Here is a 17,675-nt window from a genome sequence, read left to right as displayed (position 1 = left end):
CCATTACAAAGTTAGAACACATCTGAGAAGCAAAATTACCCTGGCCTAACAGAAAATGAGGTCTGCAACAACTTCTGTCAAAAAACAAGACCAACTGTTGAATCTAACTTCTAGGCTCAATATAAACAACTCAGGGACTGAGTTTGGAATTCAGAAACATTAAGTCAATCTGGTGCCAATTCTCATAAAGGCAGCTTTGTTCAGCAGAAAGAGCAGTCAGAAGACTTAGCACATGCTCTCATTTTGTCATGTTACCTTGGGCAAATTACTAAACTAACCTTTCTAAACCGTATTTTTGTCCACTTTCAAAAAGAAATCATATCTGCTCTTTCTATTTCAGAGTATAGTTTTGAGAAGCAAGTGAGATAATGTCTGTGAAAGTGATACAATTAAGGTATTACTAGAATTACTGAGAAGGTTGCAGTCTACAGTTCAGATGTTTCAATTTCAAAACTGAAAATTTTAAGAAATGAGTCCTTTCTCCAAACAAAACAAAAAATCTGCATATGGAACTCCTCAAATCATTTGAAGATATTAATATTTTGCCTTTAATTTCAGTCTCAAAACTGCAGTTCTCTGTAACTCTTATCTATCCCTCTTCTTTTCTAGCTCCCATGTGTACTATATATTAACCGTGAAATTGGCAGCAAGGGACAGTACTGCATATAGTTTCTCTTTTTCAGCAAACAACTTCAACTCCAAAGAGAAACAACATACACACGCAAATTTTCATTAGGAATAAAAACACAATTTCCTCATTGGTAAATTGAGGAAAGCAAACAAGATGATTTTGGGGGGCCTTTTCAGCTCTAACATTCCACAACCTATGGATCCTTTCTTTCCTTGGCTCCTCACAGAAAAATCTATTAAAACAAATGAAAGAAAAAAATGGTTCTTTTGTTCATACTGCTAACTTTTGCATTAGCTCAAGATTAAAGGAAAATCAAAGAGGCTTTCAGGGCAATAAATGAGTTCATTCATAAGGATGGGAAAAATCCCATCCACCTAATTATTTATTAGTGAAATTAAAACACAAATATTATCTACAGAAGATACCAGTGAAGACAGTAAACAAAAATATATAGTATTACAACACATAGAAAAATCAATTAATGTAAATCTGACACAAAAGTGATTGGGTGGGCAAGTTCTGGACTCTCAAAATATATTTTGCTTTCCTTGCCTAACGCAGCCATGGCGCGTGGTCCCAAGAAGCATCTGAAGTGGGTAGCAGCTCCAAAGCATTGGATGCTGGATAAACTGACCGGTGTGTTTGCTCTCGTCCATCCACCAGTCACCACAAGTTGAGAGAGTGTCTCCCTGTCACATTCCTAAAGAACAGACTTAAGTATGCCCTGACAGGAGATGAAGTAAAATAAGATTACATGCAGAGGTTCATTAAGATCGATGGCAAGGTCCAAACTGATATAACCTACCCTGCTGGATTCATGGATGTCATCAGCATTGACAAGACCGGAGAGAATTTCCGTCTCATCTATGACACCAAGGGTCGCTTTGCTGTACATCCTATTACACCTGAGGAGGCCAAATACAAAGTGAGAAAAATCTCTGTGGGCACAAAAGGAATCCCTCATCTGGTGACTCATGATGCCCGGCACCATCCGCTACCCTCATTCCCTCATCAAGGTGAATGATACCATTCAGACTGATTTGGAGACTGGCAAGATTGATTTCATCAAGTTCGACACTGGTAACCTGTGTATGGTGACTGTAGGTGCTAACCTGGGAAGAAGTGGTGTGATAACCAACAGAGAGAGGCACCCTGGATCTTTTGATGCGGTTCACATGAAAGATGCCAATGGCAACAGCTTTGCCACTCAACTTTCCAACATTTTTGTTATTGGCAAGGACAACAAACCACAGACTTCTCTTGCCCGAGGAAAGGATATCCGCCTCACCATTGCTGAAAAGAGAGACAAAAGACTGGCGACCAAACAGAGCAGTGGGTGAAATGGCCCCTGGGTGATATGTTAGATCTTTGTACGTAATTAAAAATAATGTGGCATGATAAACAGAATTTTATTGCCATTATGAATCTCAAATTGGCTAGCCTGAAATTCTTTCAAGCTTGAAAATTCCTTAGATTCCGTAAGAACAGTATAAGTTTTAAAAATAAGAAACAGAGGTAAATAAAAATCTTAGAGTGACACAGTTACTGACTCCTCAATATATCTTCTAAGATACCTAATAAGAATCTCGAATCTCACTCACATTTCCAAAACACCACTCTTGATTTCCCTACCTTAAACCCGCTCCTCCCTCTTGCTTTACCATTTCAGTTCAGCTCAGAGAATCAGCCTTGATTCCTCTATTTTCCTCACTCTATAGCTAATCCATCAGGAAGTCTTGTTGATTTAACCTACAAAATATACCCAGAATCCAACCATTTCCCTCCATTTCTGCTGCTCCCACCACGCTGTTTCAAGTGACATCATCTCTCATCTATATTCTAACACCTGGGTCCGTCTTCCATTCTGTCTTCAAATAATCCATTCCACAACCAGAGTGGAGTGTTTTAAAAACACAAATGTCTCCATGTTTAAACACCCCAAAAGCTGCCCACTTGCCAGGCAATTTTATTAAAATAAAATTTAAATTCCCTCAATAAACCTGTATCATCTGTTCTCTGACTGGCCCACTGACCTCATCTCATTTCACCCTTCCCTCTAGTTCCTCATGCTCTAACTACACTGGCCTTCTTTTGGTCCTTTTAAAAAAAAAAAAAAAAAAAAGGCCGGGCACAGTGGCTCACACCTGTAATCTCAGCACTTTGGGGGGCCAAGGTGGGCGGATCACTTGAAGTCAGGAGTTCAAGACCAGCCTCGCCAACATGGTGAAACCCCGTCTCTACTAAAAATACAAAAATTAGCCAGACGTGGTTGCGCAGGCCTGTAGTCCCAGCTACTCAGAAGGCTGAGACAGGAGAATCACTTGAACCAGCCGCGATGGTGCCACTGCGCTCCAGCCTGGGCGACAGAGTGAGACTCCATCTCAAAAAAATAATAATAACAATAAAAATAAAATAAAATAAAGGAGAAGATGAAAGAAGAGAAAGATGACACAAGAGGGCGCAGGTGGTGGTGGGAGGCAGGAGGGGAAGGCAAGGAAGATAAGCATATTCCCACCTTTGGACCTTGGCACTAGCTTGTTTCCTCTACCTCGAAACACTCTTCCCCAAGCTGCTGTTCCCAGTAGAGGCTTTCAAAATGTTAACCACAACCCGTAGTAAGAAATGTATTTCATATATTATTCATATTTATATACATAACTATATAAAACTAAAATAACAATTTAAATGTGTATTACTTACTATATACACACTTCAACGTTTTTTTTCTATTTTGACCTTTAATTTTTTAACACTTTATAATACAATTAATTTCAAAACCCACTAATGGGTACAACCCACAGTTTGAGAAACATTGTACTAGTAATAAAACATTAAACACACGCTATATAATTTGGAAGTTCCAAAGCACATAGCAAAATGTCTGTAACAATGACTTTCTGATACTTTTGCTCTATAGGTATAGTTGCCTAAAGGTTGCTCTTTTCTCTAGGAAATGAAAGAATAAAATCTGCTTCAGCTTTCAGAACTCTACTGACTCCCAAGGTATACACTGGAGGTAAACAATTTCTGGAAAAGTAGTTCTAACACGCAATTCGAATTTCTCCAAAAATAACAGATAACGTCATAACTAAAGTATTGTTAAATTAGAAAGATTATATGGTACCCATAGAACACATCTTCTCCCTTCAACAAGATAAAGCAGATTAAGTATGCTTTTAAGAGTCAGCAGAGGCCGGGCGCGGTGGTTCACATCTGTAATCCCAGCACTCTGGGAGGTCAAGGCAGGTGGATAAGGAGGTCGAGATGGAGACCATCTTGGCCAACATGGTGAAACCCCGTCTCTACTAAAAATACAAAAAATTAGCCAGGCGTGGTGGCGGATGCCTGTAATCCCAGCTACTCAGGAGGCTGAGGCAGGAGAATCGCTTGAACCTGGGAGGTAGAGGTTGCAGTGAACCGAGATCGCGCCACTGCACTCCAGCCTGGCGACAGAGTGAGACTCTGTCTCCGAAATTAAAACAAAAAAGAGTCAGCAGAAAGACATTAACCATAAAATCAAAATCAAATCATATCTAAGCTAATTTAAGAATAAGAGGCCGGGCACGATGACTCACGCCTGTAATCCCAGTACTTTGGGAGGCTGAGGTGGGAGGATACCTGAGGTAAGGAGTTCGAGACCAGCCTGGCCAACAAGGTGAAACCTCGTCTCTACTAAAGCTACAAAAATTAGCCGGGCATGGTGGCACGTACCTGTAGTCCCAGCTACTCGGGAGGCTGAGGCAGGAGAATCGCTTGAACCCGGGAGGCGGAGGTTGCAGTGAGCCAAGATTGCGCCACTGCACTCCAGCCTGGGAGACAGAGCGAGACTCCGTCTCAGTAGTAGTAGTAGTAGTAGTAGTAGTAGTAGTAGTAGTAGTAGTAGTAGTAGTAATAATAATAATAATAATAATAATAATAATAATAATAATAAAAAAGATAAGAGACTTCAAGTTATCCAGAAGAAAAAAATACAAATGTGCAAATTTCCTTACCACCCCATCCTCCCTCCAGCAATGGACCCACACTTTTTTTTTTCCCCATATCCTCCCTCTGCCACATCCTCCACATTTTTTCCTTTGTTTCCCATCCTTCCAATTTGACTTACTTTTTTATGATGGGAAGATAGAACAGATGTCTCTAAAATGGGCTCCAAATCTCCTTGGTGGCTGTCATTATCACCTCTCCTTGTACCATCCAGTTGGTGCCCTTTTCTGAGCCTTATATCTGGCTCTGGAGTCCTGCTGCACCCCAGTCGGTTTTCTGTTGGCTCGTTCATGGGATACCCAAGCCTTTCTTACAAACAGATCTGTCTTTCTGTCCCTTCTTCTTGGGAGAATGGACCTTCAGGATAGTGAGTGGATCCTAAGAAGATGAAAGTTTTTAAAAAATGCATTAAAGGAGTGCTGGGGGAAAATAACAGTTATATTATCATAAATCCAAACAATAGAATACTCAGCAATCAATAATAATAAAAGAATAATGTATTTAAAAGCTATGTTTGTTGACAGGGAAGATAGCCAAAAATCTCTTTTTAAATGAAAAACACAGGATACAAGACAACATGAATAATATGTTCCCACTTATATGTTATAAAAATGTGTAAGTATATGTAAGTGCATATGTACTAGAATAATTCATGAAAAATATTTAAAACCATACTCTTGGTACAGAAGAACATAGGGAAGAACCTCGGGTCTGAAGTGAGAAGAATACTTACTTTGTTCTGCCTGCATTTTTTTTTTTAACCATGTATCATATTACTTGTTTAATTTAAAAAATAGTATACAATTAGAAATTAGAATTCTAAATACTAATTGTATGTATTAGAAAGAATATATGTAAGTTTATATATTATAACTGGGCTTTACATATACAATCTCATTTAAACATCACAATGGCCCTACAGGGTATTTTTATTTCTAGTTCACAGGTAAAGGAAAACAAAATTCACCATACTTTATAAAAAATAAGTAAGACAAAGTCTTCAAATTTATAAGCACATATTATCCATAATATTTTGTATTCAAAAGGCTTAATGTCTTACATTTCAACTTTTTTGAGCTATTCTGCACTCTAACTAGACTACCCTAGAAGGAAGAAACTCAGGACCAAAGCATACACATTTTACATCCATCTGGGTTCCCAGAAAGTGCTATGCACGCAAATGTTTAATGAATATTTGATAATATTTCAGTGCTCTTGAGTGCTAAGAACATTTTCAGAAATCATTAATTTCTCTCTAAACTGGACTGCAGCAAGTAAGTCCTAGGAGTTCAAGCTTTTCAAGTCCTTGGCACTCTACCTCTTAACTCATGATATGTAAGCTTATTTTAGACAATTAGTTGAATATCCAATAAGGATTATCACAGTCAATCCAACCAGAAATACCAAAACAGGAAGAGACCAGGGTACATGCTAGCTAATAAATTCCATGTGGTTCAAAGTTCTTAGTGGGGAAAGGAGAAGTAGAGCAAAGTAGGAGAACCTAGATACCATAAAAAGAAGGTAACAGGTGGATTTAGTGTTCATATATATGGATACATAGACTAAGAATTAGTCAAAGAAATAGAGTAATAATTAGTCAACTGTTGGTTTCATAAATCATGTGAATTTGCTGTAGGATTTCTCCAAGGGCTTTCAAAGTATGTAGGGCAAGAAGAAACAAAAATCTAAAGAATACCAAACCTGGGCATGTACCTGGCCAAGCACATTATACTACTGAGATTATAAATTATGTTATTAATGCCCATTTCTGAAAGAGGAAACAGAATAATGACTTCTATTTAATTATATTATTTAGGCCGGGCACGGTGGCTCAAGCCTGTAATCCCAGCACTTTGGGAGGCCGAGGTGGGTGGATCACGAGGTCAGGAGATTGCGACCATCCTGGCTAACACGGTGAAACCCCGTCTCTACTAAAAAATACAAAAAAATTAGCCGGGCGTGTTGGTGGGCGCCTGTGGTCCCAGCTACTCGGGAGGCTGAGGCAGGAGAATGGCGTGAACCCAGGAGGTGGAGGTTGTGGTGAGCCGAGATCGCGCCACCGCACTCCAGCCTGGGGGACAGAGAAAGACTCCGTCTCAAAAAAAAAAAATTATATTATTTAAAGCTCACAAAGCTATTCACACACACCATTTCATTTTGTTTCAGGGGAGAGGCAGCAAACATTTACTGAGAATCAACAAAGGTAAATTCTGTACCAGATAATTTACATGTTGTACTTCACAGCATCTTTAAATATAGCCCTCTGAGGTATTATCATCCTCCATTTTGAGGATTAGAGATTGGATAACTTATTCAAGGTCATTAGGATTCAAAGAGAAGCGGCTGTGTTATACCCAGTTTCTGAACCTCAAGAGGTTCATGTGCTTTCCACTGTGCAACAAAATTAAGACTGGGGTGAGTAAAAGATAAGAAAATGAACCCTAAATGTAGTTGGTTTATATCACAAGAAAACTGTTACAGAGTCAGGATCTTGATGCTCAAGCTGTTACAAGTAGAATAAAGCTTTGTAAAGTGTTCCTGAAATATCACCACACTAGGTCAGGCACAGTGGCTCATGCCTGTAATCCCAGCACTTAGGGAGGCCAAGGTGAGAGGATCATTTGAGCCTGGGAGGGGGAGTTTGCAGTGAGCCAAGATCACGCCACTGCACTCCAGCCTGGGCAACAGAGCGAGACATTATCTTTAAAAAAAAAAAAAAAAAAGAGGCCAGGAGCAGTGGCTCACGCCTGTAATCCCAGCACTTCGGGAGGCCGAGAAGGGCAGATCACAAGGTCAGAAGATCTAGACCATCCTGGCCAACATGGTGAAACCCTCTACTAAAAATACAAAAAATTAGTCTCTACTAAAAATACAAAAAATTAGCTGGCTGTGGTGGCACGTGCCTGTAATCCCAGCTACTCGGGAGGCTGAGGCAGGAGAATTGCTCAAACCCGGGAGGCAGAGGCTGCAGTGAGCCGAGATCATGCCACCGCACTCCAGCCTGGCAACTCCATCAAAAGAAAGAAAGAAAGAAAGAGAGAGAGAGAGAGAGAGACAGAGAGAAAGAAAGAAAGAAAGAAAGAAAGAAAGAAAGAAAGAAAGAAAGAAAGAAAGAAAGAAAGAGAAAAGAAAAATATCATTACATCAAACTTCTCATCAGCAGGAGCTATATATGGAGGAATGTTGCTCATTTATGAGACTATAAACGCATGCTCGGGCGGGCACAGTGGCTCACACCTGTAATCCCAGCACTTTGGGTAGCTGTGGCAGGAGGATCACTTGAGCCCAGCAGTTCGAAACCAGCTTGGGCAACAAAGTGGGACCCACCTCTACAAAAAAAAAAAATTTTTTTAATTAGCCAGGTGTGGTGGCACATGGCTAGGGGCTGTAGTCCTAGCTACTCAAGAGGCTGAAGTGGGAGGATCACTTGAGCCCAGGAGTTGGAGGCTGCACTGAGCTCTGATGGCATTACTACACTCCAGCCTGAGTAACAAAAGACCCTGTCTCGTAATAAAAAATAAAAAGAAAAACTGAAATGCTCCATTAGTTAGAATTGTTTTGTAATCCTCATCTCAGAAAAAGAAATCGAATGACAACAAATAAGATTTCCCCAATAATTTGTAAGGATCCTCCTTAAAATAAAAAGAAGAAATTCAACTCTCCAGTAAAGTCCTGAGATCAATATACATTCCTATCAATAATGTTTTCTAAATTGACAAGTATGATAAAATGAGAATGAAGAAAATAAAGGGCTGCAAAATCTACAAAGAAATCAAATATTGGCCACTCTACAGAAAGCAGGAAGGCCTATAATATTAACTGTTGAAGTAAAAGTATTTATGTCAACCTTCAGGTTCCCATAAATTTAACAAAACAGAATACCCCAATACTAGAACACACTAGAGAACTGAAATTTACTATATGTTTTACTTTATTTGCATTCTACCTACTGAAATAAAATGAATTCCTACTAGCATGCAATGCTTTGAAGAAAAAAAAAAAAGCAAACAAGTCTAAGAGTCTAAAGCCAGAAAATGGTATTACCAGCATTATTTAACTCTATCTTGGAAGTCTTAGATAATTAAATGAGGAAAAAAATGAGTACAAAAATTGGGGAAAAAAAGGTAAACTGTAACTATTTGCAGATTATATGACTCTTTTATCTATAAAACCCAGGAGAATCAACTAAAGAAAAAATTATAAATAAAAAAATCATCAACGTGATTGGGCATAAAATCTATATATGGATTTCAACAGCCTTCACCCTAAAACCCCACAATATTTGGTCATTATGAAATAAGAATATATCACAATAGAAAAAAGATAAAACACTTCAAAACAAATCTTAAAATGTTACTGAGGATCTACAAAAACAAATTCTAGAAATAATGAGTTCAGGAAGAATTCAAGATCAACACTCAAATATCAATCACTTCTCTTTTTTTTCTAGAGACAACAGGGTCTCACTCTGTTGCCCAGGCTGGAGTGCAATGGTGCAATCATATCTCACTGTAACCTTGAACTCCTGGGCTCAACGAATCCTCCTGCCCTCCACCTCCCGAGTACATAGGATTACAGGCGCACACCACCATACCTGGCCTTTTCTTTTTTTTTTTTAATTTCTTGTAGTGATGGAGTCTCGCTATGTTGCTCAGGCTGGTCTTGAACTCCTGAACTCAAGTGATCCTCTCACGTTGGCCTCCCAAAGTGCTGGGATTAAAGGTATAAGCCACTGTGCCCAGCCTTCATTTACTTTTCTATATATTAACAATAAACATGTAGAAACTGAAATTTTAAACAATACCATTTACAACTGCTCCATAGAAAATTAAGTATATGCTTAGCAAAATACGTATAGGCTCTACATGCTAAAAATTCCAAAATGCTGATGAAATAAATCAGAAATCTAAACAAATACAAGAGACTGAGGCAAGAGGATCACTTCAAGACCAGGAGTTTGAGACCAGCCTGGGCAACAAACAAGACCATGTCACCAAAAAAAAATTAAAAGTTAACTGAGTTTAGAGGCACGCACCTGTGTAGTCTAGGTAGTCAAGAGAATGCGGTGAGAGAATTGCTTGAGTCCAGGAGTTCGAGGCTGCAGTGAACTATGATGACACCACTGCACTCCAGCCTGGATAACAGCATGAGACCCCACTTCTCAAAAAAAAAAAAAAAAAAAAAAAAAAAAAACTAAACAAATAGCAATATGTTATACTATGTTCTCAGCAATATACTGACTCAGTAAAGATGTCAATTCTCTCCAAATTGTTCCATAGGTTAATACAATTCCTATCAAGATCCCAGCAAGGATTTTTGTAGATAAAAACTCATTATAAAACTTACATGGAAGGCAAAGCTCCAAAATAGCTAAAACAATCGAAAAAGACCTCACTGAAGGCCAACTACGTAGCTAGTCAAGACTGTGTTGCTATGGGCAAAAGAATACACACATACAGTAACAGAACAGAATAGAGAACCCAGAAATGACCCACACAAGTATGCCTATTATTTTATTGTGGTGCTATGATATCTATTGGTCTTCATCCATGGTTCCTGGCTTTAACTCCCATAGCCTTTATTCCAGTCTTTCATTATAATGTTGGAAGTGTTAGGCCTCAGAGGCAGGCCTCTTTCTCCTGCCCTCCTTCCACACTTAACGTTCCCGACTTTTTGATTGCGGGTCTTAAGACTCTCTCATGTAGGGTCCCATCTATGCCTTTGGGGTAGGAATGTTGATGTCATGAAGCTTCCATAAAAACCCAAGACGACAGGGTTCAGTGAACTTCAGGACAGCTGAACACGCAGAGGTTCCTGGTGGGTGGAGCATCCAGGGAGGACATGAAAGTTCCACGACCCTTCCCCCATACGTATCCCTGCACGTCCCTTCATCTGTAACCTTTGCAATATTCTTTATAATAAACTAGTAAGCGTAAATAAGTGTTTCCCTGAGTTCTGTGTGCCAGTCCAGCAAATGTATGAACCCAAAGAGGGGGCCATGGGAACCCCAACTTGAAACTGGTTGGTCAGAAGTTCTGGAGACCCTGACTTATGACTGGTGTGTGTGTTGGGGGAGCAGTCTTAGGTATGGAGCCCTCAACTTGTGGGATCTGACACCAATGACCTGGAGATAGTGTCGAACTGAATTAGAGGACACTGAGGCTGGTGTCTGCTGCTTGGTGTGTGGGGAAAACAACTCCATGCATGTAATCACAAGTCTTCTTCTGTGTTGATTATTGCTGTGGTATGACAGTAGAGGAAAAACATAGTTTGAGGAGAGTTTTTCCCTAAACACGTTTACAAATATCCAAAGCAATTCAATAATGGAAGGATAACCTTTTCAATAAATGGTGCTGAAATAATTGAATATCCATAGGCAAAAAACTTAAAAAAAAAAAAAAAACTTCAGCTTCCAAATTTAGGTCACACTTCATACAAAAATTAACTCAAAATGGATCATAGACTTAAATGTAAAACACAGGCTGGGCGTGGTGGCTCATGCCTGTAATCCCAGCACTCTGGGAGATTGAGACCATCCTGGCTAACACGGTGAAACCCCATCTCTAATAAAAATACAAAAAATTAGCTGGACACGATGGCAGGCGCCTGTAGTCCCAGCTACTCGGGAGGCTGAGGCAGGAGACTGGTGTGAACCCGAAAGGCAGAGCTTGCAGTGAGCCAAGATAGCGCCATTGCACTCCAGCCTGGGCGACAGAGTGAGACTCCATCTCAAAAAAAAAAAAGAAAGATCCTGTTAAAATGTTGAAAAGACACGTTAGACTAGAAGAAAATATTTGCACATCACATAACCAACACAGACAGGACTACTATCTAAACTATATAAAGAAGTCTCCAAACTAAACAGCGCAAAAACTAACAATCCAACCATAAAATGGAAAATAACATGAACAAACATTTCACCAAAGAGGATAGATATACTGATGGCAAATCATCACATGGAAAGATGTTCAACATAGGTTGGGCATGGTGGCTCACACGTGTTAATCCAAGCGCTGTGGGAGGATAGCTTGAGGCCAGGAGTTCGAGACCAGCATGAGCAACATAGCAAGACCCTGTCTCTTTAAAAAAAAAAAACAAAAAAACAAAAACTAAAAAAATTAGCCAGGTGGGGGACTGTGGCACACGCCTACAGTCCTAGTTCCTCAGGAGGCTGACGTGGGAGGATTATTTGACCCCAGGAGTTTTGAGGCTGCAGGGAGAAACGCAAATTAAAAACACAATACAATGTTACTACAAACCTAATCAGAATGACTAAAATTTAAGAATGATAACAACAAGGAGAGTGACTTCTGGCATGAATGACAGTGTAAAGGGTTCCTCTGGCTTGTTCCCAAGAGAAACTTGTAAAAACTGTTTTTGAAAACCATCAAAAACCTCTGGAAATGGTCCAAAAGGCAAATAGCAAATGAAGAAACATCTATTCAAGAACACATCTAGAAAATTCGGTAAGAAAGGCAAGAGTCCATGGTATTTGAACCTCTTTTTTCCTTCCCACTCTCTCCCAGCTCAGAAAAGACGACTCCACTCCATACTGAGGCAGGCAAGAACACAGGGCTCCCTTTGCCCCCAGCACCCAGACAACGGGATTTCTTCCCCAGAGATACAAGATATCGGTACTTCCCATCCTTCCCCAGCTACCTACTGCTGAAGGCTAAGTCCTTCATGAACACAGTTTAGAAGTGGAGGCACCCTTCTGCCAAACCCCCACTTGTGGAATGAAGGCTCTACCTAGGGCCGGGCACACTGAAAATAATGAAACCCCAATCCTTCTTGACCCTGCTCTTGAGGTGGTGGTTCCACACCAGGAGGACCCCAGGCTACTGCCTACCTCCCACTGAGCACTCACAGCATGTCACTCAGAGAGAAACTTGTCATTGTTCCCACTCCCACACCTCTAAAGCCCAAGCTCAGACTGTTTGCCTGGGCTGAGAAGCAGACTAAAAAACAAACAAACAAAAAAACAGCACCTAATCTTTTCCCAAAGACCCTGACTTCATTTGCAACATAGCATGAAGTCAAGGCCTAAAGGTGCTCTAAAGAATAGCGGAGGCTGAAAGGCAATTGGGAAGATAATCAAGATACATGCAATTAGACAATCAAGATACAGGCTAAACTGTAGATTAGTTTGCAGAAGTGAACCAGGGAATAAGGTATCTGGTACAATCAGACCAAAAATTAAACACTGACCTCAGAAACTATTCCTTCAAATGAGTCAGAATTTGGATTATTCTATAGAACATTTTACCCCAAGGCATTGGCTGAAATCAGGCAACTGATTGATTGGAGCAATCAGCCAGCAATTAGTGGAGTTTAAAAACTGGGTGTATTCTAGGAAAGAAAAGAAGAGAGCCCTACCAAAAGTACTATCAATCCATCCTAACTGAGGGCATATCCATAATTACACCTTCCAGAGGAACAGTAGCAGAGGCTGAACACTAAGGAGGGAAACAAACTGCACTAAATGAATCCAGTCAGTCACTAAACAAATACCGAGCAAATAACAATAACAAGCCCTGGAGGAAAAGGAACCAGTGCCCAGAACTGTTATAGTATTATCTAACATGTTCAGTTTCCAACAAAAAATTAGGAGGCATGTAAACAGAAAAGTATAGTCCATACACTAAGGGAAGGGAAAACAGGCAATAAAAAATGATGAGAAATAAGATGTCAAATTTAACAGAAAAAGACTTTAACCATTATAAATGTGTTCACGGAACTAAAGGAAACCATGATTAAAGAAGTGAAGCAGTGACTCACGCCTGTAATCCCAGCACTTTGGGAGGCCGAGGCAGGCGGATCACGAGGTCAGGAGATTGAGACCATCCTGGCTAAGATGGTGAAACCCCGTCTCTATTAAAAATACAAAAATTAGCCGGGCATGGTGGTGGAAGCCTGCAGTCCCAGCTACTCAGGAGGCTGAGGCAGGAGAATGGCATGAACCTGGGAGGTGGAGCTTGCAGTGAGCCAAGATCACGCCACTGCACTCCAGCCTGGGCAACAGAGAGAGACTCCGTCTCTAAAAAAAAAAAATAAATAAATAAATAATAAAAGTGAAGGAAAGCATAATGACAATATCACCTCAGATAGAGATCAATGAAGAGACGTAAACTACAAAAAAAAAAAACAAATAAAAATTATGAAGCTGAAAATTACAATAATGGAAATTTAAAAATAAAGGGGGGGCTCAACAGTAAACTGGAAAATCTCAGAGCTATGTGGGATACCACTAGGCACAGTTTGGTACTCTACAAGGAGAGGAGAAAAAGTAGTAGAGGGGAAAAAAAAACATTCAAAGAAATAATGGCTGAAAACTCCACAAATGTATTGAAAACAATAAACCACACATCCAGGAAACTCAATATATTTTAACTACGAGAAAGGCAAGGACATCCAGACAGATGCCTCACAGTAAAAATGTTGAAAGTCAAAGTCAAGGAGAAAATCTTAAAAGCAGCAAGAACCAAATGACTCATTATTTTAAAATGGAACCCAGTAAGATTAGCAGCTGACTTCTAAGCAGAAACAATGGCAGACAGAAAACAACGAGATAATATAATCAAAGTGCTCAAATAAAAGAAAAAAAAAAACCTGTCAACCAATCTTATATCTAGCAAAACTACATTTCAAAACTGAAGGCGAAACAGACCTTCTCAGATTTTAAAAAGCAATAAAATAGATTTTGTTCCTGGAAGATCCCCCTTAAAAGAAATGCAAAAGCCTGAAAGCAAGTGACCTCAAACAGTAATTCAAATCCACATACCACCCACCACTGCCGAACAAAAAAGAGTACCTGTAATTATATAAATGTTTACCTTTTGTCTTAACTGATTTGGAAAAGCCAATTGTATAAAGTGATATATATTATTGCAACCCCTAAGTTTTGGTATGCTGTGCTTTTGTCTCAATATTTTCTAATTTACCTTGTGATTTTTGACCCAATGGTTAAGTGTGTTAATTTCCACATATTTGTGAATTTTCCAGTTCTCGTTCTCATATTTCCACTTTCATTCCATTGTGATTAGAAAAGGCACTTTGTACAATTTCAATCTTTTTAAATTTATTAAGACTAATTTTATGGCATAGTATATGGTCTATCCTGAAGAATGTTCTATGTGCACTTGAGAAAAATAGCTACTGAGTGGAGTGTGGTATACATGTCTATTAGGCCCAATTGGTTTACAGCAGTGTTAAAGTCTTCTATTTCTTTGTTTTGTTTTGTTTTTTTATTTTTGGGGGGGGGGGGTGGAGTTAGTGGGGAAGACAAGGTCTTACTCTGTTGCCCAGACTGAAGTGCAAGGACATGATCACAGTTCATTGCAACCTCAAACTCCTGGGTTCAAGCAATCTTCCCACCTCAGCCTTCCAAGTAGCTGGGACAACAGGAGTGCAACAACATGCCCAGCTAATTTTTTTAGTAGAGACAAGGTCTCACTATTTATCCAGGCTGGTCTCAAACTCCTGAGCTCCAGCAATCCTCCCATCTCAGTCTCGTAAAATGTTAGGATTATAGGCGTGAGCCACCACGCCTATAATTCTACTCTACTTCTAACTAGACTAGATCTTCTGTCTAGTTGTTCTATCCATTATTGAAAGTGGCATATTAAAGTCTCCAGATATTATTTTAGATCTGTCTGTTGCTCAATGAGGTCAATATTTGCTTCAGGTTATTTGGAGCTCTGATGTTCGGTATATACATGTTTATAATTGTTATATCTTCTTGGTGTATGGACTCTTCTATTTAATGCTCTTCCTTGTCTCTTATAAGAGGTTTTTTTTTGTTTTTTTGTTTTTTGTTTTTGAGGTGGTCTTGCTCTGTCGCCCAGGGTGGAGTGCAACGGCTCAATCTCGGCTCACTGCAACCTCCGTCTCCCTGGTTCAAGCAATTCTCCTTCCTCAGCCTCCCGAGTAGCTGGGATTACGGGCACACACCCCCATGCCCGGCTAATCTTTGAATTTTTAGTAAAGATGAAGATTTACCTCAAGTGATCCACACACCTCAGCCTCCCAAAGTGCTGGGATTACAGGCATGAGCCACCACACCCAGCTTCTTAATAATAAGTGTTTATAAGAGTTTTTAACTAAAAATCTATCTTGTCTGATATTAGCAAACTGTCCCAGCTCTCTTTTAGTTACTATTTGCATGTGATAACTCTTTCAGTCCTTTCACTTTCAACCTATACATGTCCTTAGACCTAAAATAGATCATGTTTTTTAGATCATGTCATTTTTTTTTTAATCCATCAGGAAGATGAGGAAGGAAACTGGGTAAGTGAAAACAAGCATAGGAAGAAGACTTGTTTTTATTTTACATTCTTTAGTAACTTCTGAATTTTGGACTGCAGGTACAAGGGATCTTCAAAAAGTTCATGTAACATATGTTTTATGAAAAAACTATGCATGAATTTCAAAAAAATTTTGCACCAAAATAAGCTGGTACTAACTTGTTATAACACATCTGAACAAGATGTAGTTTGAGGCACTAAGAAGGATAAGACATTGATTTGAAAAGCACCCTAACAGAGCAACATGAATTCTGCTAAAATTGAAGCAAGAACAAACATCAAATGTATGGTGAAGTTTGAGTAGAAGAATGGTAAAATCACTGGTGCTTTACGAAAACTTTATAGAAACAATGCCCCTAAGAAATCAGCAGTTTATAAATAGGACAATTCATGGTAAGAAGGGACAAGATGATATTGAAGATGAAGCCTGCAGTAGCAGACTATCAACATAAATTTTTTAGGAAAAAATTCATCCTGTTTGTAACGTAAATGTAGAGATCCAATGATTAACAGCACAAACAACAGCCAATACCATAGACATATAAATTCATTCAGCTTATACAAATCTAACAAAAAAATTTAAGTTGAACAAACTTTCTGCTTGATGGGTACTAAAACCATTGTGCTCAGATCGGCCACAGACAAAAGCAGTGCTTTCAATGCAAATTTTAAACAAGTGGCAACAAGAGCATGTGGAATTTCTTTGAAAAATTTTAACAGGAGATGAAACATGACTTTACCAGTGTGATCCTGAAGACAAAGAAAAAAACAAAGCAATGGGTACCAAGAGATGAAAGTGATCCAGTTAGGGCAAAAGCAAATCCATCAAGAGCAAAGGTCATGACAAAAGCTTTTTGGAATGCTCAAGGAATCTTGTTGACTTTCACCACAACAAGGTTCCTGCTCATTCCTCTCAAATGGGCAATTTTGCTAGGGTTTCAATGGGAAATCACTGGGCATCCACCAAACAGTGCTGATTGGCTCCTTCTGAACTTCTTTTTGTTTCCTAATCTTAAAAAAAATTTAAAGGGCACCCATTGTTCTTTAGTTAATAATGCAAAAAAAAAAGACTGCACATATTGATATGGTTACAGGACCCTCACTTCTTTAGGAGTGGACTAAATGGCTAGCATTATTGCTTATAAAAGTTTCTTGAACTCGATAGAGCTTATATTGAGAATAAAGTTTGTATTTTGTATTTTTATCTTTTAATTCCATTTTTCCATTTTTTCCACAAACTTTTTGAGGTCCCCTCATATCTACCCAAAAATAAATATAAAAGGATTTTTTAATTGTAAGGTTAGCAAATAATGAAAATAGTTCCAAACATTAAAATAGTGCTTTTATTACCAGAAAGTATAAGGCACCATTTAAGAATTTTCAAGTAGGTCAGGTGCGGTGGCTCACACCTGTAATCCCAGCACTCTGGGAGGCCAAGGCAGGTGGATCACTTGAGGTCAGGAGTTCAAGATCAGACTGGTCAACATGGTGAAACCCCGTCTCTACAAAAAAATACAAAAATTAGCCGGTCGTGGCAGTACGCGCCTATAGTTCCAACTACTAACCAGCCGGGGTGACAGAGCCAAACCCCCTCTCAAAAAAAAAAAAAGAGGCTTTTCAAGCATTTTATCCCACATAAAACATTTAACAGCAAAATAAACATTCCTTTCTGCATTTAGATAAGGACCATCCTATAACCTCTAACCAACATAAATTTGAGCTAAACATGACCAGTGGTCTCATCCGTTGGGTGGGAC

General features: G+C 39.2%; 1 protein-coding gene across 7 annotated transcripts in view; it reads right to left on the bottom strand.

The window, feature by feature from the left end:
* Positions 1-17,675, bottom strand: part of ADIPOR2 (adiponectin receptor 2) — a 96,583-nt gene that overhangs the window by 29,562 nt on the left and 49,346 nt on the right. For 3 of the 7 annotated variants that reach the window (XM_032159290.2, XM_058442580.1, XM_058442581.1), the window contains exon 2: positions 4,737-4,993. In XM_032159290.2, the coding sequence (XP_032015181.1) occupies positions 4,737-4,907 (171 nt within the window). In that variant the 5' untranslated portion in view covers positions 4,908-4,993. Of the gene's footprint in view, positions 1-1,436; positions 1,608-1,743; positions 1,884-4,736; positions 4,994-9,650; positions 9,776-17,675 lie in introns of those variants that run through there. The other 4 variants (XM_058442579.1, XM_058442578.1, XM_032758083.2 and 1 more) reach the window with 4 other exon arrangements.

The sequence above is a fragment of the Hylobates moloch genome, unplaced genomic scaffold (assembly GCF_009828535.3).
Source record: "Hylobates moloch isolate HMO894 unplaced genomic scaffold, HMol_V3 SCAFFOLD_8, whole genome shotgun sequence".
NCBI lineage: Eukaryota > Metazoa > Chordata > Mammalia > Primates > Hylobatidae > Hylobates > Hylobates moloch.
This window is presented reverse-complemented; position numbering and strand designations above follow the sequence as displayed.